At 30.9% G+C, this 23,147-nt stretch overlaps 3 protein-coding genes across 3 annotated transcripts; all 3 read left to right on the forward strand.

The window, feature by feature from the left end:
- Nucleotides 426–4,052, forward strand: LOC18592537 (protein trichome berefringence-like 7). The gene is made up of 3 exons (XM_007019332.2): nucleotides 426–1,706; nucleotides 2,231–2,389; nucleotides 3,445–4,052. The coding sequence occupies exons 1-3, from the start codon at nucleotides 889–891 to the stop codon at nucleotides 3,737–3,739; spliced, it is 1,272 nt and encodes a 423-aa protein (XP_007019394.1). The 5' UTR covers nucleotides 426–888; the 3' UTR covers nucleotides 3,740–4,052.
- Nucleotides 5,184–5,936, forward strand: LOC18592536 (proline-rich receptor-like protein kinase PERK2). The gene has a single exon (XM_018125619.1). The coding sequence runs from the start codon at nucleotides 5,230–5,232 to the stop codon at nucleotides 5,764–5,766; it is 537 nt and encodes a 178-aa protein (XP_017981108.1). The 5' UTR covers nucleotides 5,184–5,229; the 3' UTR covers nucleotides 5,767–5,936.
- Nucleotides 14,202–16,125, forward strand: LOC18592535 (stearoyl-[acyl-carrier-protein] 9-desaturase 6, chloroplastic). The gene is made up of 2 exons (XM_018125342.1): nucleotides 14,202–14,861; nucleotides 15,473–16,125. Exons 1-2 carry the CDS (start codon nucleotides 14,262–14,264, stop codon nucleotides 16,037–16,039), a joined length of 1,167 nt encoding a protein of 388 aa, XP_017980831.1. The 5' UTR covers nucleotides 14,202–14,261; the 3' UTR covers nucleotides 16,040–16,125.

Below are 23,147 nucleotides of genomic sequence, written 5' to 3' on the forward strand. Positions count from 1 at the left end.
AAAAATATAAAAAGAATTTACTTTCATTCCAACTAAAATAACCAGCCGAATCAATTAAGATAACTAATTTCGATTACCTTCTATTTTTTATTATAATTTAATTGACTTTGATAATTTTTTTATAAAAATTTTAATTAATTCAATTGTTGAAATTAATGATCAAGTATTCGCCTTACAAATTTGATTCTCAAATTATACAAAAAAAAAAGAATTGTAAAATTTGCAAAGTTGGTTTTCAAAAATTTTCTTCTAGACATATTTTAAAAGATTTTAGCATATATAAAATAATTTATCAATAGAATATTATTAAAATATATTTAATATTTACATATGTAAGAAATACTCTCAATCTACAAGGATAAAGGTTTTTTAATTAATTATAAAAAGAAAATCATTTAAACAAACTCACCAATTTGGATGCAGACACGTCATCCCATTCTGTAGAGGACGAGCTCATCTGATTCTTGCCGTCTCACCGACAACTAGTGTCATTTGCGTTTGAACGACCCTCACCTTCGTGCTCTTTACTCCTTTGCCGTGTTTTAGTTCTTACATCATGCTCATAACTATCAACTGAAGTCCCCAAAATATCCTCACCTTCCTTCTTTATTTCATTATTCTCAACTACCTTGCTTGCTACTCCTGCAACCCAAAAGCTTTGAGCTCCCTGCCATGCCCAGGTGAGTTGAAGAAGCATCTGTAAAGGTCGGTATAAAAAAGGTTTTTGTCTTATGTTATTTGCTTGAGAAAATGTGGGATCTTGGACAATTGCATGGTTTATGTTATGATGCTGATAACTTGGGTTAGCTTTACTTTGATTGTTCATCTCAGAAGAAAGTTGGAAGGTTTTTTCGGTCAAGAGTCTACATTTTGGTATAGATAGTTAAGATGGTGGGTAGTTTTGAGGTTGAACAGTATTCATTAAGCAAGTTGAGGCAATTTCATGAAAGGTTTTTGAGTTATAGCAACAAAATTGTAAAGGGTCATTGTAAGCTTTGGGTTTCTGAATCGATCAGTGCCCTTGTTGTTATTGGTTTATTTTTATCATTCCTTTTAGCAACGGTATGCACATATTTTTATGTCTTTCCAAGATATCAGCCTGCGGCGGTTCGTACTTATAGAGTTCATGAGTCTAGTAATTCAGTTGGCAAATGCAATGTTTTTGAAGGGAAATGGATCCCTGATGAAAGTTACCCTTTATATAATGCTTCACAATGTCCTTTTGCTGAACCTGGGTTTAATTGCCTGGCTAATGGGAGAAGAGATAGAGGTTATCAGAAATGGAGATGGAAGCCTAAGAATTGTGACATTCCAAAATTTAATGTGCAGGAGATTCTTGGAAAGCTTCGTGGGAAACGGATTGTTTTTGTTGGTGATTCATTGAGCAGAACACAGTGGGAGTCTATGATATGTTTGCTTGTGACTGGTGTGGAGGATAAGAGGAATGTCTATGAAATTAATGGAAATAAGATCACCAAAAGGATTAGGTTTTTAGGGGTGTGGTTCAGCTCATTTAATATACGTGTAGACTTTTACCGATCAGTTTTCCTAGTTCAGCCTGGTCCAGCACCAAGGCGTGCACCCAAGAGGGTTAAATCAACAGTCAGACTTGACAAGCTGGATGATATTAGCAAAGAGTGGATAGATTCTGATTTCCTGATATTTAACTCAGGGCATTGGTGGACACCAACTAAGCTTTTTGATATGTAAGTTATATAGTTATATTCAACTGCTTACCAAATATTGTTGTCCTTGGGTGTCTTACTTAAAGAGTATTTTCCTTTTGGTTTGCATTTTTGTTTCATTTAGTTTTTTGAAATTTATACTTGCATCTATTTATGCTCTAAGCTCTATGAATCTTACTAACTAATGTGATGCATTGAAATTTGATTTCTGTTTCTATCTGAATCCTTGTTTTGGTATTATGATATTTGTTTAGTGGCAATGCATCAGAGATTGCAATTATAGATACATAATAAATTTACATTAATGTTATTTGTTGATTTGTGTTCTTTTCATCTATTTCTATGTTGACGAAATGTATGTGAACATAGTATTCCGCATGTGGAATTTAAATCTATTGTACAATCATGCCTCATTCTCTTGTTGCTGTTTTAATACATTGATAATGTATTCAGCTGCTTTGACTTTTGCTTTTAAGACTAAATTACAAATCCATATGCATAATTCGTTTTTATGTAGAAAGCTCCTAACAGCATTGTTGAGACAGGGGTTGCTATTTTCAGTCAGGTGGATCACTAAAGCTTGGAATGGGGATCACTTCTGCCTTCAGAAGTTCATTAAAAACATGGGCAGCTTGGGTTGAGACATCAATCAACAGAAACAGAACTAGGGTATTCTTCCGGACTTTTGAATCTTCCCATTGGATGTAAGTTATTCTACTTGCTACCAGTTTTTTATTATTAGCTTCATCAGTTTGTCTTGTTGTTAGAGTTGAGATCACTAGCAAGCAAGAATTCCATCTTAGCTAAACAAGATAATAATTGTTTTTGGGGTGCTAAGTTGGGGGATCCATAAAGACGTGAAAATTTTTGCTTAATTGACCACAAAACTTTGGTTTATGATAGTAGAGGACAATTTTCTAAGCAGGGAGTTGTTTGCTTGCTGGAATTATAAATGCAGCCTCTTTGTTCACTGATAACTGGGATATGTGGAATATCTGTGGCAATCTCAATTATAGTATTGTAGTGCTTCTCAATGATAACCTCAAGGATAGGTTAGAAAGGCTTTGGCTTTATAATGCTTGAGCATATAGCATTGTCATTCATTGATGGTAATTTAGAAGAGTGAGTTGAATGGGAAATTTGCAAGATTCTTGGGTGAAAAAGAAAAAGGAAGAGCGGAATGATATTGGCAAATTCTTTTGCCATTTGAAAAGGATATTTTTAATTTTGAAATAATTTCAATTTTTATTCTATTTTATTTTATTTTTGGATAAATAAAAAACTATTTTTTATCCGAAGAAAGCAGGAAAACTATGCTACTGAAGTACAAAAGAGAAGAAACCACTCACTAGATCAACTAAAACCAATCAACGAGCACCCCTTTTAACAATACCCACCTTATTAGTGTTATTTGAAGAATATACTATATTAACCACAGATAAGCGACTCTTGACATCAGCACTGATTAACTCCAGCAGACTTTCAGCAGTTTGACGATGGCTGCTATGCTTTCTCAAATTATTTTCCCTCCAGATAAATAGATGTAAGCTGCCCAGGTAACCTTTAGCATAACAGCAGCAAAACAAAGGAAAAAGCCTTCAGAATGTGCAATAGTCCAAGCAAACTCATCCTGCCAAATTCCAATTCCTAAGAAGCCTTTTATTTTCTTGTTTGTAATTCACAAGATCTTCTCTAGCTTTTTAAGCAGTTGGCCTCATTGCAGAACTCAACTAATAGTAATGTTTTGTGCCTGTATCAGTGGTCGAAACCGTAATTCCTGCAAGGTGACTCGACGCCCATGGTTGAAAACTAAAGGGAGGGACCGTAGCCGAATTTCTGACATTATAATTGACGTTGTGAAGAAAATGACAACTCCTGTAGCAGTGTTACATGTTACCCCCATGGGGGCATTTCGTAGTGATGCTCATGTGGGCACTTGGAGTGACAATCCATCGGTACCTGATTGTAGCCATTGGTGTCTACCCGGAGTACCTGATACTTGGAATGAAATTCTCCTATCAATGATGCTCTCAAAGAATGGACTAACGGCTTAGTGAACAGGAATTTACAATCCTTTCACTTGCTTTCCAGCATCAACGACATCCAACTGTGTACGTCATAAATTACAAACAAAAGTTCACCTTTTGAGTTAATTTTTCCTACCCCAGGGGTAGATTAAAAGGCAAACATGTAAATTTCAAATCAAGAAATTTTTTCTTTTCTGATGGGCCCCCATCCCCGCCCTGCCTTCATCCTCAATTCTTACTAAGTTGTGTAAGTATAGTCCCTGATTGGGAGAAAAGATCAATGAAAATTTCCATTTTGGTGGTCTTGAGCATGATAGCAAGATGCTAGTTGAATTCCATATATATCTCTTTTTGAGTCAAATTGGAAGCTTTAATGTTTTGGATATAATAATGCTTTAATGTTTTGGATATAATAATGCATATTTACTACATTACTACTCACTGAAGAAAGGGTGAGGGAGGAAAGAATATATAAACTGCAAGAACTCCATAAAATCGCTATATCATCTGCCTAACTTCTGAGCACCAGTATGCAGCAGGACCGGCCCTTGAAGATGGACTGTAGGTCCATATACTGGATTATGTCTTTCTTAGTTTTCTGGCTGAGATCAAGGGTCCGCTTCTGAATTGCATAGGGCGACTCTTCCCTCTAGCTAAGGAATGCCTTTCGTCTTGGTGTGTTCTTATAAACTGTGCATTGGTATCTATTTCCATTCTCGTAACCACTTTCATTGTGAACCGCCATGGCAACACACTGAGACATCACCTCCTATTTTACTTCCTTTTTCTCTTATTCTTTTAATATATGACATTTCTACTCAAAACTCTTAACTCGCTAATCACCTAAGTCCAAAGGGCAGAAACAACTGACCTCAAATTTACAACTTGCTGCAACATCACATGGATTGAATACAATATACGTAAACACAAGCAGTACTTTTTCCCCAATAAGTTAATTGGCTAGCAGGTTTTAACCGAGGCATCAACCTTGTTGATCAATTCATTTCCTTCTTCATCAGGCAATCACCATTCGCTCAGATTCCGAAATATATGTTACCAGTTAGAAATATCACCTTCAGCAGATTGAATACTCCGAACGTTCAAGGAATTCTTGTTTTCCCAATATGTAAAGACAGAATGGCTTGCAGGTTTTTAACCTCTTCCACAGACTTGTTGGCCAATATAGTCTCTCTTTTGTATTTCATTTTCTTTCTTCACCAATCACCAGGCGGCCACCCTTCCTTCTGATTCCAAATATATCTTAAGAGTTTGGATTTCATATTACTTTCAGCACAAAAACAAGGGAGGTTTAAGAAGTGTTTTCCAATGCAAACAACCCCCACACCGGTCCGTCCTTTGTAAACTTAGAATGAGAGTCAAGTCACTCAAAACTTCATATGAATTCTAATGCCAGCAATATGCAACAACTCTCACTACAAATAGGCTCCCAATCTTACCATCTTCTGCACCAAAATTTAACCATCAATTTCTTATATAGTATATCTTCTGATATCACAATGGCCTCTCCTAATAACTTTAACTTCCCATATTTCCCTCCACCACCACTCCGGCCGTTCCAGCCACCTCCACCTCCTCATCATCCGATCACCCCACCGCCACCTCATATACACCCTCCACCTCCACCCCATGTACATCCACCACCAGCACCACTTCCTCCTGCACCATCACCAAGTAACCATACAGTTATAATCGTTGTGTTTATCTCATGTGGAGGCCTTTTCCTCCTCGCATTCCTCGCAGTCGCTCTCTTTTGTTTCCTCAAGAAGAAGAAGAAGAGAACAGTTCAAGAAACAGATATTGTTCACGTTGATGAACATCTGAAAGTGAAGGAGGCTATTGTCCCTGGTCCCCATGGACCCCATGCTGTGGTTCTTGAAATTGTGGATGATGTTCATATTGATGAAGAGATTGCAAAGACTGAGAAAATTGAACAAGGTTCGCACGTCCACTCTGCAGAGAAAAATGCTAAGGCCCTTCAGGCAGGAGGAGCTTCTTCAAGTTCTGATCACCACCAGCTGGAACATAAGGCCTAAACTTCTTCTGTTCATAAAAAATGTTATATTCATGTGCTAATATTTAACTCAATTTGGTGAAATATACATAAATACCAGAAAAGAAAATTGTGATGCAAGTGCAACTGCATGCTCAATTTCTTTGTTACTTTATTGAATTGTAATAAAAAGATGTTGCAACTGTTCGTCAATGTCTAATTGTTTCAATGATTTTTAATTCGGTAATTGAAATTCACTGACCACCACAGTTTAATTAAAGCAAAACTCAATGTTTGCCACACTTTGACTTTTTAATCAAGTCTCCTAAAATTTTGTTACATTAAATTTTAAATACTCAGAGTTATAAAATGCATTTTTCATGTTTCTTAATTAATCAAAATTAAAAAAATTTTGATAAAAAAAATCAAGTCGTAATATTATCGTTATGACTTGAGCTAGCTAGATTAAGTTAGAAATTTAGGGTATTTGAATTATATTTTACATCTATATAAGTATACAAGGCAAAATTATAAACATTCTTTTGCATATAAAAGTCTTAAGGGACGAGCATCATTCAAACCTTTTAATCCAAACAAAATATTAATAGTGTGTAAAAAATTCGTCATATAATTGAGAGATACATACTTATTATTAAGTTAAATGTTTTTGAATATCTCAACTATTAATTTAGGAAATTTTAAACATGATGACTTTTTTATCTGAATTCTTTGTTCATTTAAAGAGGAAAAAAGTGTCCTTAAAATAATTATAAGTTTAAATAAAAAACCTTAAACTTAATTAAGTTTATCATCTAAACTTATATCTTTTTATTACAATTAAATGAGCCTTCATACAATGATTACATCCAATTAATTAAGTTATTATGCAAATGGAAGCATTGACGTGTTAATTCCTTTCATCCATTAAGACAAAAATAACTCGTGGTATTGATAATATAGATTAATTTTTTTTCCACGTGACCAAAAAGTAATGAAAGATAAACAAAAATTAAAAATTAAAAAAATTGTTTTTAAATTTTTATATATATGAAAAAGTCCACGTTGACATTTAATTAATTGGAGGTTACCATTTCATTCGCATAAAAGATTAATAAGGTATAAATAATTTTATAAATGTTATGAAATAAATCTTAAGAGAATAATTATTAGAGAAATATAAGAGAAAATATTTAGACGGAGTAAGAAGATCTTATTCAAATGTGTATTTACAAATGAAGTGAGAGACCTACAACAACCCCTTAAATCATAGTCTTAATCTATTTCTATCTAAGAGTTTAAATCATATTACATTTCTTATATCTTGCCTATTGGGCTGTTTGACATGGTCTGCACTTCTTGGGTCGTAATATAATGGATATTCATATATTTGTTTACAATACTCTCCCTTGAATGTCCATTGTATTAAGAATATGCCTTATTAAAACCTTACAAAGAAAAAACCTTATGAAAAACAATCCAAGTGAAGGAAAAAGACTATATAATTTTTTGCAAAAATACGCTTTTGAAATATTGCCTCATTAAAAACTTTATTAAGAAAAAACTAGTGAGAAAAACCTTAATGAAGGAAAAAAGTATAGTGTATATTTTACTTTTCTTAATGACTGCATTATAGAGATCTTTAAAATAATGTATTCCAATCTTTTGTATCAACTTTTCAAATGTTACAGCAGAAATGACTTCGGTAAACAAATCTGCTAGATTGTCACTTGACTGAATTTGTTGAACACTAATTTTACCATTTTCTTGGAAATCATGAGTGGAGAAGAATTTTGGTGAACTATGTGTTGTCTTATCGCCTTTAATGTATCCTTCCTTTAACTATGTTATGCAAGCGATATTATCCTCATATAATATTGTTGGAATTTCCTTTTTGGTTGACAAGCCACACATTTCTCGAACATGTTAAGTTACAGATCTTAACCAGATACATTTACTACTTGCCTCATAAATTGTTAAAATCTCTACATGGTTAGAAGAAATAGCAACTATAGTTTGTTTTATAAAACGTCATGAAATAACCATACCTCCATATGTGAATAAGTAACTTGTCTGGGATTGAGCTTTGTGAGAATCAGATAAATATCCTGCATCTACATAACTAATTAAATTTTATTTTGATGCATTTGAATAATATAAGCCTATATCTATTGTTCCTTGAAAATATCGAAGTATATATTTAATTCTATTCCAATATCTTAGAGTTGGTGAAGAACAATATCTTGCTAATAAATTTACAAAAAATGATATATCAAATCATGTATTACTAGTAAGATACATTAGTGCTCCAATTTCAATAAGATATGATACTTTAGGATTAAGAAGTTTTTTATTATCCTTACGGGGTCGGAAAGGGTTTTTTTTAACATCTCATGACCTTACAATCATTGGTGAACTCAATTGATATGCTTTCTCCATATAAAATCGTTTTAGCACTTTTGCTATATAATTAGATTAATGGACAAAAGTTCCATTTGTTAAGTATTCAATCTAAAGATCCAAACAAAACTTTGTTTTTCCAAGGTGTTTCATATTAAATTCTTTCTTTAAGTAATTCACGGTTTTTAATAATTCTTCAGAAGTTTCAATAATGTTTAGATCATCAAATAAATAGCAATTATGATAAATTCATATCTAAATCCTTTTATAAAATACATGGGCATATAGAATCATTTCTATAGCCTTTTTTTTCAACAAATATTTGCTAATGCGATTATATCACATACGTCTGAATTGTTTTAATCCATATAAAAATTTATTTAATTTGATCGAATAAATTTTTCAAGAATTTAAATTTTATGCTTCAAAATTTTTCATATAAATATCGATATCAAATGAGCCATATAAATAGGATGTAGCTACATTCATTAGACGCATTTCAATCTTCTCATATATTGTTAGATTAATTATTAAAAATTGTAATTGCATTCACCACGGAGAATATATCTCTTCATATTCAATACTAGATCTTAGGATTAAACTTTGTGCGACAAGCCGTGTTTTATATCTCATAATCTCATTTCATATTTGCACAAATACTCATTTATGTCCCACTGGTTTTATGCCATTTGATGTACGGACTATAAGTTCAAAAACTTCACGTTTTGCAAATAAATTCAATTCCTCCTTAATTGCGTTTTTTTACATTGGCCAATCATTTTTATGTCTACATTCTTCAATAAATATAAGTTCAAAATCCTTGTTTTTCTTTCATAATATTGAACTCATATTATATACAAAATATCGTCAGCATTTATTTATCGATTCCATCTTTTCCCATCATGACATAATTTATTGATGTCTCTTTATTTTCACTGATTTCAAGTATTTGAATTTCTTCTGGAATGTTTATCAATTATGTCAAGGGTTTCTTCTAGAGTTTCTATTTCCTCTTTTTTGACCATCTTAAATATTTGCTCTCTTTTTTTAAAAAAAATTTTATCTTTTGAGCCGATTAATCTCCACGCTTTTGGCGTGCCTTATCCTACAGGGATATCAATGCTAATAGGAGCATTTGCAATTGGTATATAAGATTTAGTTATTCCCTTTAAGTCAATAAATACGTCTGACAACTAGTTTACTATATTTTGAAAAAAACTATTTTTTGAACTTCAAGTTCATATTAATTTATGCGATGATCAAAACTAGATAATGATAATTTATTCTAAGAAATTTTCTTTTGCAGTTGCTTATTTTTCTCCCCCTAATATTGGAAAAATTGTTTCATCAATATGACAATTGATAAACTTTGTCATGAATAAATCTCCTATTGATAATTCTAAATATGTAATTACAAATGGAGATTCGTATCCAACATATATTCTTAATCTCCTTTGAGGACCCATCTATGTGCATTGTGATGAAGTAATTTAAATAGATACCGCACATCAAAAAATTTTAAAATGGAAAATATTTTGTTCTTGACTATAAACCAATTGTATAAGTAGAATTTATAATAACTCGTTTGGCCTGATGCATACAAATGCTGCAGCATCCAAAATGGCATGCCACAAGTAGACATTAGAAGTTTGAATTTCATAAGTAATGGCCTTCCAATTAGTTGGAAATGTTTAATAAAAGATTCTGTTAGACCGTTTTGTGTGTGAATATAAACAACAGGTTGTTCAATAATTATTCCAACTAATATGCAATATTAAAGGCTTGAGATGTAAATTCACCAACATTGTCAAGATAAATAATCTTGATTACATAACTAGGAAAATGTGCTTACAAACGAATAGTTGCAAATGCTAACTTGCAAGCTGATAATAAGCACACATGTGACTATCTAGTTGATGCATCGATTAAAACCGTAAAATATCTAAATGGTTCATATGATGGATATATGAATCCATATATAACCCTGAACATTATTAAAAAATGTAGGAAATTAAGTCTCAACTTTAGTTGGTGATAGCCTTATAATTTATTTGCCTTCAGAGCAAGTAACACATAAAAATTCATTAGATTGAAAAATCTTTTGTTTTTCAATGAATGATCATATAAATTTTCAATTATTTTTTTTGAATCATTATTGATCCGAGATGATCCAATCAGTCATGCCAAACATTAAAATCATTAGTAAACTTCTGATTTACTATGAATTTCAATTATTTTAATATTTGTGTAGTTTAATTCAAAGAGCAAAGCGAATAATTTTTTTTCAACACACACTTTCTACCTGAGATAATAGATATAATATAAAGGTATTAAGTGTCTCTTTCATTCGATATCTCAATATGATATCAATTAGGCGAATATCTTTAAAACTTAATAAATTTCTTTGAGACTTAATAGAAAATAATACATCCTCTATTATAAACTTTATTCCTCAAAATAGTAAAATATTAGCTTTTCTGGAGCCTTCAATTAATCTTGTACTACTAGATATTGTATTGACATTGGGTTTTTTCTGTTGTCAAGTGAGAAAAATATTTCTTGTCTTTAAATATAATATGTGTTATAGCAATGTCTGCCAGACATATATTTACATCATAGATTTTGAATCTAATAAGATGAATATCCATATTATTCTTCAATAAAATAAAATATATACAATAAGAAATTTACAAGTTAACATGAAATAAAATTAAATATATAATTGAAACACATAATAAGAACATATCATTTAAATATAATAAGAACATATTAAAGCATCTTCATAATATGGTTATACTAAAATATATCAATTACTATTAAGTTTATTCTCGAATATTTTCATTACCAATTAAATGATCAATTCCTTTTTAGGAAAAGAAAATCAATCATGGATATTTCCATTACCAATCATATAATCAATTACTCTTTCAAGATGGACAAATATCTTGATGTCAACTTGGCCATGATTAAAATCATCACAAGATGTTGTAGTTTTCGGTGATGCTTGATAAAATTCAAGACGTACAACAAATACGTGACCAATGGTCTTTCATGCCACATCAATGACAATATATTTTCTATATTCTTTTTATTTTTTTTATTTTTGTCTTTTTATTATTCTTCTACTTTTGGTGTGTTGAAAGTATTCATCTATTTGTGATAGGTTACAAGTATATGTCCAATTTTGGTGGGTGATCCACATATGATGGGTTATCCACTTCTGGTGAATTATCTATTTTTTTAGTAGGTTAAGGCATCCATCCACTTTTGATGATAAAATTATCTATCCACTTTTAATGGTAAAATTATTCTTAGATTCCGATAATAAAATTTATTATCCATTTCTAGTGGTAAAATTATAATTAAAATAATGCTAGTGTAAATTATTATGGCCATCATAATTATTAAATGATGTTGCATTCACTTCAAGGAATGGATGGATTCATGATTATGACCGTGATTATTAAATAATGTTGCATTTACTTCAGAGAATGGACGGATTATAATTTTTATTAATAGCTTGTTTGTCGCATTTATTTTCAAGAATGAACATTCATAATTTTTCATTAATAACTATATAATAGTAAATTCATTTTCCAATCAAGAGACAAAATATAATATATATAACATGATAGTAAAATTCATATTAAGGTTAATTTTTAGGAAATTAAAATAATAAAGAGATATTAAATCACTTACCTGATTTTTTAAAATCAGAAATCAAAACTCAATCATTGAAATTCATTTGAAGCTTGAAGATGATGAAAATATAATAATTATAAAACTTGAAAGATTAGTGAATCATAATGATAACGTATTATGAAATAAATCTTAAAAGAATAACTATAAGAGAAAGTGTTTAGAGGGAGTAAGAAGATCTTATTCAAGGGTATATTTACAAATGAAGTGAGAGATCTATTTTTTTTTTTTTATAATTGGGGGAGGGGGGATTCGAACCCTGCTCTTTAGGCAAGAGATCATGCACAACTAATGAGTCAAATGCTCGGGTGCAAGTGAGAGACCTATTTATAAGCCAACAACCCCTTGAATCATAGTTTTAATTTAATTCTATCTACAAGTACAAATCGTATTATATTTCTTATATCTTTCTTATCGGGGTGTTTGACATAATTTACATTTCTTGAGTTATAATATAATGGACATTCACATATTTATTTATAACAATAAAAACTCAATTGATTAAAATTAAAAAAATAAAATTAGACATTAAATTTAGTTAAGTTGAGGGTTTAAGCCAAAATTATTTTACACAATTAATCACATGTGAACGCTGTACGGTGTGGAAAATGGGATTGGATGTCGGACACTAAAGATGGGGCACATATGGTGGTGCCCTTTTAACTCAAGCTGAATAGAAATAAGGTGAGGCGTAATTATACTGGCTATTAGTTTTCCTTTTTTTATTTTTTTGAAAGACCTTGTTATTAGCTTCTTAGAAGGAAAGGATGCTCACTTCAGAGTCTTTTTTTTTTTCACTTCAATGTCTGTTGTTGCTTGCTGCTTCCTCAATAATCTTGGCACCTTCTTTCATTTTAGACTTACGTCAACACTACCGGCATTAAGGTAATTAATTTTTTTTATTATTGGATCTTTTATATTTTTAAGTATTAAATCGAGATATGTATCGTGTATTGAAATTTTATTTTTTAATATCAAATGTCGAGTATTGTATTATAAGATATAGTGAAAATTTTAAAATTAATTATAAATAATATTTTTTCAAAGTATTATAAATAATATTTTTTCATGTAAAATAAAAAAATAAAAAATATTATTTTTTTAACAAAATTAAAGATTATAGAACATAAGTTGAAAATATGATTATTTTTTTAATTTAAACTCTCAACATCTTCATTAATAATTTATATTTTTAAATAAAAAAATATATTTTATATTAATTTATTAATTAAAATTTTAAAAACAGTTATCATATGGAAATAAGAAAGAATTCAAATTTTTGTAGTATTTTTTGTTTAAAATCTAAAAATTGAAAACTCATAATAATAGTTTTTCATGTTTCAACTCAAAAAAATAATAAAAAACAAAAATTTTAATAATTAGTTAAAATTAAATTTATAAAAAGTGTATCATATGTTTCCTACTATAAGATACATATTACGTATCGTAAAATATATTTTCGATATTTAATCAAATATGATATAATTATAAATATATATTATTTTTTATTAATATCGTAATGTCGTTTATCATATAATATCGACAACTATACTTATAGTACGTGTTTAGTTGTTTGTTGGATATTTTTCCACGAAAGTGAAAAGTAATACCATTGAATTAGTGGTAGCAATTAAATTTAACGCATGTTTTTAAGAGCAAATGAAATAGGTGAAGCTGATTCCAACAAAGGCCAGGGACACCCCACTTTCCTTTTCCTTTGACCATAGATATTAGTGACTGAAAAGATCTATTTAAGATTTTAAAACAAATGTGCTTCGCTGTCAATTAGCATCCTAAAACAGGCCCACCAAAGCCTCACAACTTTGGTTTCAAGCCCACAGAATCTGTAATCGTCCTTTCTCTTCCTTCCTCTCAAAACCACTGCACCCCTTGTTTTCCAATTACTGCTTCACCTTTGACCCTTGCAACTTCCTAACTTTTTTAACCGTTTAAATTACCTTCATACCCTTTCCTCTCTTCTTTTTTACATTTTCTCAAGATCAAGTTAACTAATATTTACATTTTTTTAGTATGGAAAATAATAAAATTTAAAAAAATGACGAAAGATATAGGTAGAAATCTTTCTTCACAAGTAATTAACGGCTCATATAAATTTCATATGGAAAACATATTGAAAGAAAAACATGTACATTTGGTCATCTACTCTCTCATAAAGCCAGTTCCACAAGTTAACCAAAAAAAAAACTAAAAATTCCAAAAAGTTGCTAAATCTACTTTATTACAAACCAATTCCACAAGTTAAGAAAAGGGAAAACAAAAACCAATTTCACAAGTGGCTAAAATATAATCCGAAATGGCACCACTGTAATTACACTAAAACACTGGGTCCACTATTTAGTCTTTACAGCTATATATTTTAAAGCATTACGTGCAAATGTTTACTTGCAAAGGTCTCCAGACACTCAACTAAAGCGCCGCACCATGCAATTCACAAACACCCACTGCCTTTCTACCAAAAATCTCTCATGGACCCCACGTGTCCACCGCTACCGCCTCCATCCACCAACCTCCGCGGTCAGATTATCCCCAATCTCCGCCGTGGCAGCAGCCCCTCCTAAACCTCCAAAAACCCACTCAATGCCGGCCGAAAAGCAACAAGTGTTCAAGTCGCTAGAAAACTGGGCCACCGAGAACGTGCTACCATTACTCAAACCAGTGAAAGAGTGCTGGCAACCCCAGACTTTTTTGCCCGATCCTGCATTGCCATTGGAAGAGTTCAACGACCAAGTGAAGGCCCTGAGAGAACGCACGGGTGAGCTGCCTGACGAGTATTTTGTGGTGCTGGTCGGGGATATGATTACGGAGGATGCACTGCCGACGTACCAGACCATGATCAATACGCTGGATGGGGTGAGGGATGAGACTGGGGCTAGCTTGAGCCCCTGGGCTAAGTGGACTCGGGCTTGGACTGCGGAGGAGAACAGGCATGGGGATTTGTTAAGGACTTATTTATATTTGTCTGGGAGGGTTGATATGCTTATGGTTGAGAGGACTGTGCAGTATCTGATTGGAGCTGGCATGGTGAGTTTTCCATTAGCTCTCATTTCACTGAATATATTAACTATTGATTCTTTTTATTTCATTTTTCTATTTTTAACCATGATCTTCTTGGAGTGTTTCTTGATATGAGTATCTAACAAGTGACAATTAAAGCAGGTTTTATATCAGAATCTAATAAAAAAATGTATTATCTCAAATCTCAAGTCATTCTTTAATTTATATATATATGTATATATTTAACCTTGACTTGTCATGCATAGATCATTTTTATCACTTGTGCTAACTATTTTTTGGTGTGATGGCAATCAATATTGACACATTGCTCTTTTAATTTGTTGATTGATATTGGGCTGCATAATTTAGCTTCTAGGGCAATAGGCTGAATTGAGGTTGGAGGAGTAAATTCTATGGTCTTTGCTTGTTGCCATTTAATAATATTTGAACTATTTAATTCAACACGTCACAAATTTGAAACCATGAAGAGGGTTAAAAACTCAAAATTTTATTATTGATTTATGAAAATACAAAAATAAATTGAAACAAAAATGAAGAAGAAAAAGTATCAAGGGCCACGTGCTTGACAAATTGCGAGTGGAAACTGTCACGTGACGCCATACGTTTGTTTTCGACAGGATCCTGCAACAGAGAACAACCCATACTTGGGCTTCGTGTACACCTCTTTCCAAGAGCGAGCCACGTTCGTATGCCACGGTAACACAGCTCGGTTAGCCAAGGAAGGTGGGGACCCTGTCCTCGCACGCATCTGCGGCACCATTGCAGCGGACGAGAAACGCCATGAGCTCGCCTACTCCAAGATCGTAGAAAAGCTACTCGAGGTTGACCCAACGGGGGCAATGCTGGCAATCTCTGACATGATGAAGAAAAGAATAACAATGCCAGCTCACTTGATGTTCGACGGCCAGGACCCGAGGCTGTTTGAGCACTTCTCAGCCGTGGCACAGCGGATGGGGGTGTATACGGCCGATGATTATGCTGACATATTGGAGGCTTTGATCCAAAGGTGGAGATTGGAGAAGTTGGAGGGGTTGACGGGTGAAGGGAGGCGTGCGCAGGATTTTGTGTGTGGGTTAGCGCCTAGGATTAGGAAGTTACAAGAGCGAGCCGACGAGCGGGCCAAGAAGATGGAGCTTCACGGGGTGAAGTTTAGTTGGATTTTCAATAAGGAGGTTACGTTGTAGAAAAATGAAGGAGGCAAGGCGGCTTGTGCCTTTTTTTTTTGGGTCAAAATAGGAAAAATGAAATCACCTGCTTTCTTTTTCTTTCACATTTCCAATCTTTCTATTTTCACTTTGTTCAACTAACTCCTCCTAAATATATCATGTTATATAAAAAAAATGACTTAACGGTTATTTAAAAATGAGAAGAAAAAAAGTTTTATTTGTAAGACAGCCATCCACGTTTCTTTGGTTTGGAATCAGATTTGTTTTAGTTGATGTGGCAGCAAAATCGTGGTGTGAAAGTTGTATTTGAAAAGGAAGGAATTGGAATCTAAATCCATACATATTTATTTTTTCATTATTATATTAATATATATTTGATTTTTCTTTTCTTCTTTCCCTTTTTCTCACATGTTTGGGGTAGAGGAATTGCAGCAAATGTTACAAAACCCTTGAGATTGGCTTTATTTCTGTCATAATGTGCTACTTCAAAAATCTAATTGCTCAACTTGAAATTGGGTGGTTATTAATCTTTTTTATAAGGTGTAATTGGTCACTTATTAAATTCATTATATTCGATAAAATTTTAAATTAATTTTAAGTTCATTAAAAAAACAATAATTTGGTCTACAAATTTTAAAATTAGGTTCTGGAGTACGATTACATACAGAGAAGGGTTAGCACATTGTGACGTTCATTCCACGAACAGTACTATTTAATCATATGTTATTTTATTTTAATCTTAATTTTTAATTTTAATCCTATATATTTCCTTAATCATTCTTTCTTCTTTAATTTATTTTTATTATTTAAGGTCCATATTAGGGTTTTTATACCCATTTACAAAATAATTAAATCATATGCGATGCAAAATCATGAATGATGCAAAACGAATGCATTTATAAATGTAATATTTGATCTAAAACTTTGCGATTATATAATTGATATTTTACTTTAATTGAATACCTCTTTTTATTCTTATTAGATTTTAAAATATTTATTTGAACTAATGGAGTTTTGAAATATAAAACTAAGATTTTTCCAAAGCCTTGGTGAAAATCCTAATTAAATTTCTTACGGAAGATATTCAACTTGGAAATATGACTTTTCACATTCTAAGAGAGATTCCATCTTTGAAGATTGGATCAAAATAATTGACCTTGACCATTAAGCTACCTTTTAATTGAATAAATAAATTAAACTAAAAAAATCTTTTATTTAGTATAATTATCTACATTAATTATTGATTATTATATTAATTTTTAATTAATTAATTTTAAATAAAAAATTAATGAATTAATTCTCTTAAATTATTATTTTCATTGAGATAATTATTTGAATTAACAAAGTATTGAAATATAAAAATTAGGATTCATCCCAACATTTGGATGAAAACCCTAACTAAATCCCTCACTTAGAAAAGTCAATTCGAAAATACAACTCTATATATTCCCAAATGAAATTCCATTATCGAAATTCAAAATATTTAATCTCGTATTATTTATATATGTTTAATAAATTTATTTCTTTTTGCTTTAAACCCTTTTTTATTATTATTTTTTTAAAATAAGATGTTCAGAATTGTTATTTGAGTAAGAGGGTCATCGGAACACAAAATTAGGGTTTTCCCTATGCTTTGGTGAAAGCCCTAATTTAATTCTTCAATTAAGAACTTCAACTCGAAAACGTAGCTCTTCGCAATCTCACGTGAAGTTCCATCGTCATATAAACTTAAATAACACATTTTATTTTTAAATTTTTTATTTTACCACATGTCTTTTATATGTATGTCATTTTGTTAAAATTTTTTCATATTCTAATGCATTAATCTAACAATATTATGTATATTTCTTCATATATAATTTTTATTTTCATTCCTACATTATTTGCTAATTGACACAACTAACAAAACTAAAGAACTAACAAGGAAATGTGCAAACAATAAACTGATAACTCTATGATATAGAGTTATTTTACCATGTTTTGATTATAAAAAATAGCTAAGTTCTTGTGTTTTCAAGTTAATTTTAGTTATATTATATGTTTTTCTTTATTTAGTTTAATGCATTTGAATTATTTTGAGTAATTTGAGTTCATTTTCATATCAAAAATTTTAATTTGAGAAATCACTGATTTAGTCTCTATTTTGAAGGTTTTCAAGTGTAAAAAGTTTCATGGAAGTGAAATGTGCAAGATGGTTAGGTGTAGAATTTTTTTTTTGAAAGAAGTTAGATGTAGAAATTGCTGAATATGTTGCGGTATTTTTATCATAACTTTCTCTACCGAACTCCAAATGAGATGATTCTTAGACTACTAGAAAGATGAGAGGAAGGACTACAACTTTTCTGTTTATCAATTTTCCTGATTAGGATTGAAATGTGGTCAAACTCTATGTTAAAAAGAAAATACTGCACTAGGAGAACAAAACAACTCAAAACACTGAAGAGCTGCGACTTTCACTTGTTTCAAAAAATAAATTTTCTGATGAGAAATTTTGAAATTATGTCAATTTGTGTTATTTAAGAGACTTTTTCAGAGAATTTTAGGAGGAGAACGATAGTAACTATTTCGGAGATTTGGAGCTAAGAATCAAGCAAGAGAACAAGGGAAATTGAGAGAGATTTGATATCACAAAGCTTCAACATTAGTTTCTTTCTCTATTTTGTGCTTGTCTTATTTTCTTTGACTTGAATTCATGGTTAATTTTCTTGAGATAGTGTTTAACTTAAATATCATGAACTAATTTATCTTTCTATAATTATGGTGAATTTCAACATTGAGTTTGAATATTAGTTTCTCTTTTATTTATCATGAAGGGGTATAGTTTTGCTTATTCAAATTTGTTCTTAGTATTTTTAATTGTCTAATCAACAATTAACTGATTTGTGAATCTAATTGAGATTCGACAAAGAGATTTTAAATTTAACTAAGAATTGAATAATGTATGTTTACGTCACTTGGGTGATCTGATTCACGATTAGGGTAAATATATGCCAATTGCCATATATAGTCAAATTAGAAAACTAGCTTAATGAACTTGATTTAATTGATTCCTATAGATATATAGTGAATTAATTAAGTTAGATATTTGTGCAATCATCTCAAATGAGACTTATACATAGTTTTGAATTCTAAGTTAGTAAAACTACCCAAAAAAGTAAATAATTAGAGAAGTTGGTATCAAATGAAGTGTTGAATGAATCCATAATCCTAGGTATTTAGTTTATTGTCTTTTTGAAGTAACTTTAATTTTAGTTATTTAATTTAATGCTTGTTTTAATTAATTTTATGAAAATTTCAATTATTTAAATAAAATTATTTTGTTATAAAATATTAGTACTTAGTAAAAATTTAGGAACAAATCTTTGTGAAAACGATACTCTACTTATCATTATATTACTTGTTTGTGGTAATGTACACTTGCGTGAAAAATCAGCAACAAGTTTGTTTGTGATAGTGTGTACTTGCGTGAAAAATTAATAAGTTTTTGGCACCATTACTCAAGATTTTTTTATTATTTGCTAATATTAAAATTTCACAAATTAGTCTTAATTTAGGTTTTATTTCTTTGTTTTGCAAGCTCGTTTTGTCGTTGTATGAGAAAAGCAAAAAGCTTGGAGATTGTACCTTGTGATTCAAAGATTAAGAGAACATTCCATAGATTTCGATGAAAGAATTAACAAGGTTTTACTCAAACAAATATTGTGGCTGATCGATATGATGAATAGCAAATCCAAGAGTGAGTAGTAGTTAAAAATCGTTGTTTAAGGGATTATACTGTTCCATTGGTTTAAGAGATTCCATTGTGCATTCGAAGGTCGACTATATAAATATGTTATGTTAGCCAACTAAAATTATGATAAAAAAAAAAACCCTTCAATCACTTCTTAGCCATTTCATGAATATAAGAAAATAAAAACTAATTTTCTTTGTATGATAGAAATAAGATTCAACAAGAACTTTTGATTTGTTTTGTTTTAGAAACAAAACTTGCTAGCACAAGAAAAATCCTACATTTAATAAGGTCTTATTCGGTTACTATGTGGATTACTATTAGAAGCCAAACACTAGGATGGCAGAAGATTTGACAAATCCTAACAATGAAGAAGCAAAGATTTCTGTTGTCGGATTTCAAACTGACTTATTCTCTTTTGTAGATTTCTTGCTCTAGTACAAGCCTTTTTGGATTTAATTGACTCTTGATTACAATATCTAGAGCAAGGTATATAATACTTAAACTTATTAATGTTCATAATTAATTTGAAAAGTACATGAAAAACACAAGCATTGATCTTATGGGATTCAATTGTTTCTTTGATTAAATGAATGTTTTATTTCATCGCTGCATTATGTCATTAATTTCATGTGTGAGCATAAGGTCGAATCCTAATAGTGACAGCACCTAGGTGGCTTAGTTTGTCCTTGGTTGAGCTTCATTCTTTATTGAATGAATGTCTAATGTGGTGATTTAGACTAAGTTAATATTGAATGAATATCTAATGTGGTGATTTAGACTAAATTGTTATCGAATTCATGATTGGATGGATGGATTACGTCATAACCATTGTTTATATGTTAAGAACTTGTTGTTTATTTATCTATGGTGGACTTATAGACTTGTATGAGGTGCTAGGGATGAGTTCTAGGCTAAATTTTTGCTTTTTGTAGCTTATCAATCGATACTTGTTCATGAAATGTTGATAGATGCAACACAGAACTTTCAGAATTGCATTATGTTTTCTATCTATCGATAAATGAAGCTATCTATCAATAGATAAGCACAATTTATTCATAAATCGGGTTTATTTTTGAACCAAAATATTTTCAAAAGCTTTTCTAAATAGAAATGTGTTTATATTTGCAACTAAATCTTTGATAACCTCAAATTATGTTTCAAACACTTTTGAAATGATGTTTAATTAGACTTTTGATGTGATTTCCAACTTTTAAATATTTTTTAAAAGTTTATGAATTGTTTTACCAGTAATGCCTTATAAAAAGGAAAGTATGCCATCCATGTACCGTTTGAAAGATATCGGTTTGGAGTGAAAAAATTTAAATGTTTCCTGATGTCGTTCAAAAGAAACAGACTTGGAAATGAAGGAATTGGTTAGGCATCGATCAGGTGATTGTTGACTTACTTGGTAAGCAGGATTATCAGGTGAGGACACTGGACAAGCGAGACTTAGTTTGTACTAATGCTTGAAAAGTCGATCTTTGCATATATTGATTTATCATCTATTTGCATATTTTTTGAAAGTGTATTTTTTTTAAATACTCTTCCCCATTGCTTGTTCCCTTTCCCCATATCTGCTCACAGAATCTTTATGACCCACAAGTTATTACCCCTTATTTTTTTTTTCAGAGCAATAAGGTATATAGCTTGGCTCGTTGTCCATTTAGGAGTAGTCCTCTACAGTTGGTCTGGAAGGTGATCGTCATGGCATCCAGCAAACGTAAACCCTTTCATTTGTGTCGTACTCTGCTTATCGAGTTTGTCTTTATATTTCAGACTGTTATGGATTTATGACTTTGTCATGTCATGTAATAATTATACTTTGAATGTTTTGCCACAGGATGGCTTATGGGTTGCATTCGTCACACAATGGCCGATGCTCAAATTTATGTTTACTTGCTTTTGTAGTGTAAGCACGTGAACATGTTAGATGGTTAGTATATCGATATATAATTAATTATGATTACATTGTAATACGTGTAAATGCATGATTTTATTTATTATTTAAGCTTGCATAGGTTAAAAAGGTAATTCTCATTGATACCTTTGCACTGATCATAGGATTGGATCGTGACAATAGTCTAATAAGGATCCATCTAACAATGGCCCAAGTCTTTGGGCTTCCATCTTAAAAAAGCTCAATCTAATTACACCCATACTCAACTTGACCCAATGCTAATATAAATAAAAAAATGAAAATAAACAAATAAAATGAACTAAATGGTAAAGAAAACAATTTGGCCACCCAAATAAAATATAGTGTTTACAGCTTCAAAGGCACTTCAGATTTTATTTTTTATTTTTTACAAAAATTAACTACAACTAATTAGTAGGTATATCTTACCATGCTAAAGACTAAACACTAAAAAAAAAGTAACTTTTTCCAATGAAAAATCACTTCTCAAGATGACCTTAATATAATTTCAACTCTTCACTATTTCGAAAACTTGCATAGAAATGGAAACTAAATTAAATTCAATAATGATGCCATTTCAAGTGGATTAAAGTATCCTCTGTGTCAAACCCTGCTTTATAAAATAATTATAATGTCATTCACATGCTCGATAGAATGTTTGTATATTTAAGAAGTTCGAGAAATCGTTAAAAGACGATATTGCCCATAATGGTACCGTTGAGTCGATTAAGCCTCGAACTAGTTCAAATAGAAATTTTAAGGTGAAATTAAGAGTTTCACAGTTTAGGGATGACTCAAAATTGTAATTCGGAGTTCGAGGATCAATTCGGAGTCCAACCGAAATTTTCACTATCTAGGGGTAAAATCGTAATTTTTCCACCCACGGACAAAATTTGAGATTTTGAGAGAATTTAGATTACATTTGACAAATTAGAGAATGGTATGAGTATAAGGGATGAAAAATATGTCTATGGGCAATTTTTCAGTTTTTAGGGTAAAAATATAATTTTTCACTTTACGGGGGTAAAAGTGTAATTTTTAAAAATTTACTCCACCAAAACTTTGAAAAAGTCTAGAAATTTCATGGAAAACATGGATAAGTGAAGAGGATTGAGTGGTAGAAAAAGAAAGTAAAAAAGATGGCTAGAAAAAAATAAAATAATAAAATAATAATATTTTATTAAACCGATTAAAAGGCTTGAAAATTCCAGAATTCTTCATTGGGAGGGTCAGCCAAAACCAGCAGGAGAGAGAAAAAAATAAGAACAAACCCTAGAGTGAGAAAATTCAAAGAAAAAGTGTGATTTTTCAAGGAATCAAGTGTTTAAAGGTATGATTTTTCAAGCTTAGCTTAAGATTTATCATTTTCATGCATTTTTCCTTATTTTCCATGGTTAAATTATGTGTTTTGATGATGGATTCAAATCTGATCATATGGGTTTAGAGAGAGAAAGTTGTTAGATTAATTTGATTTTGAA

The sequence above is a fragment of the Theobroma cacao genome, chromosome 8 (assembly GCF_000208745.1).
Source record: "Theobroma cacao cultivar B97-61/B2 chromosome 8, Criollo_cocoa_genome_V2, whole genome shotgun sequence".
NCBI lineage: Eukaryota > Viridiplantae > Streptophyta > Magnoliopsida > Malvales > Malvaceae > Theobroma > Theobroma cacao.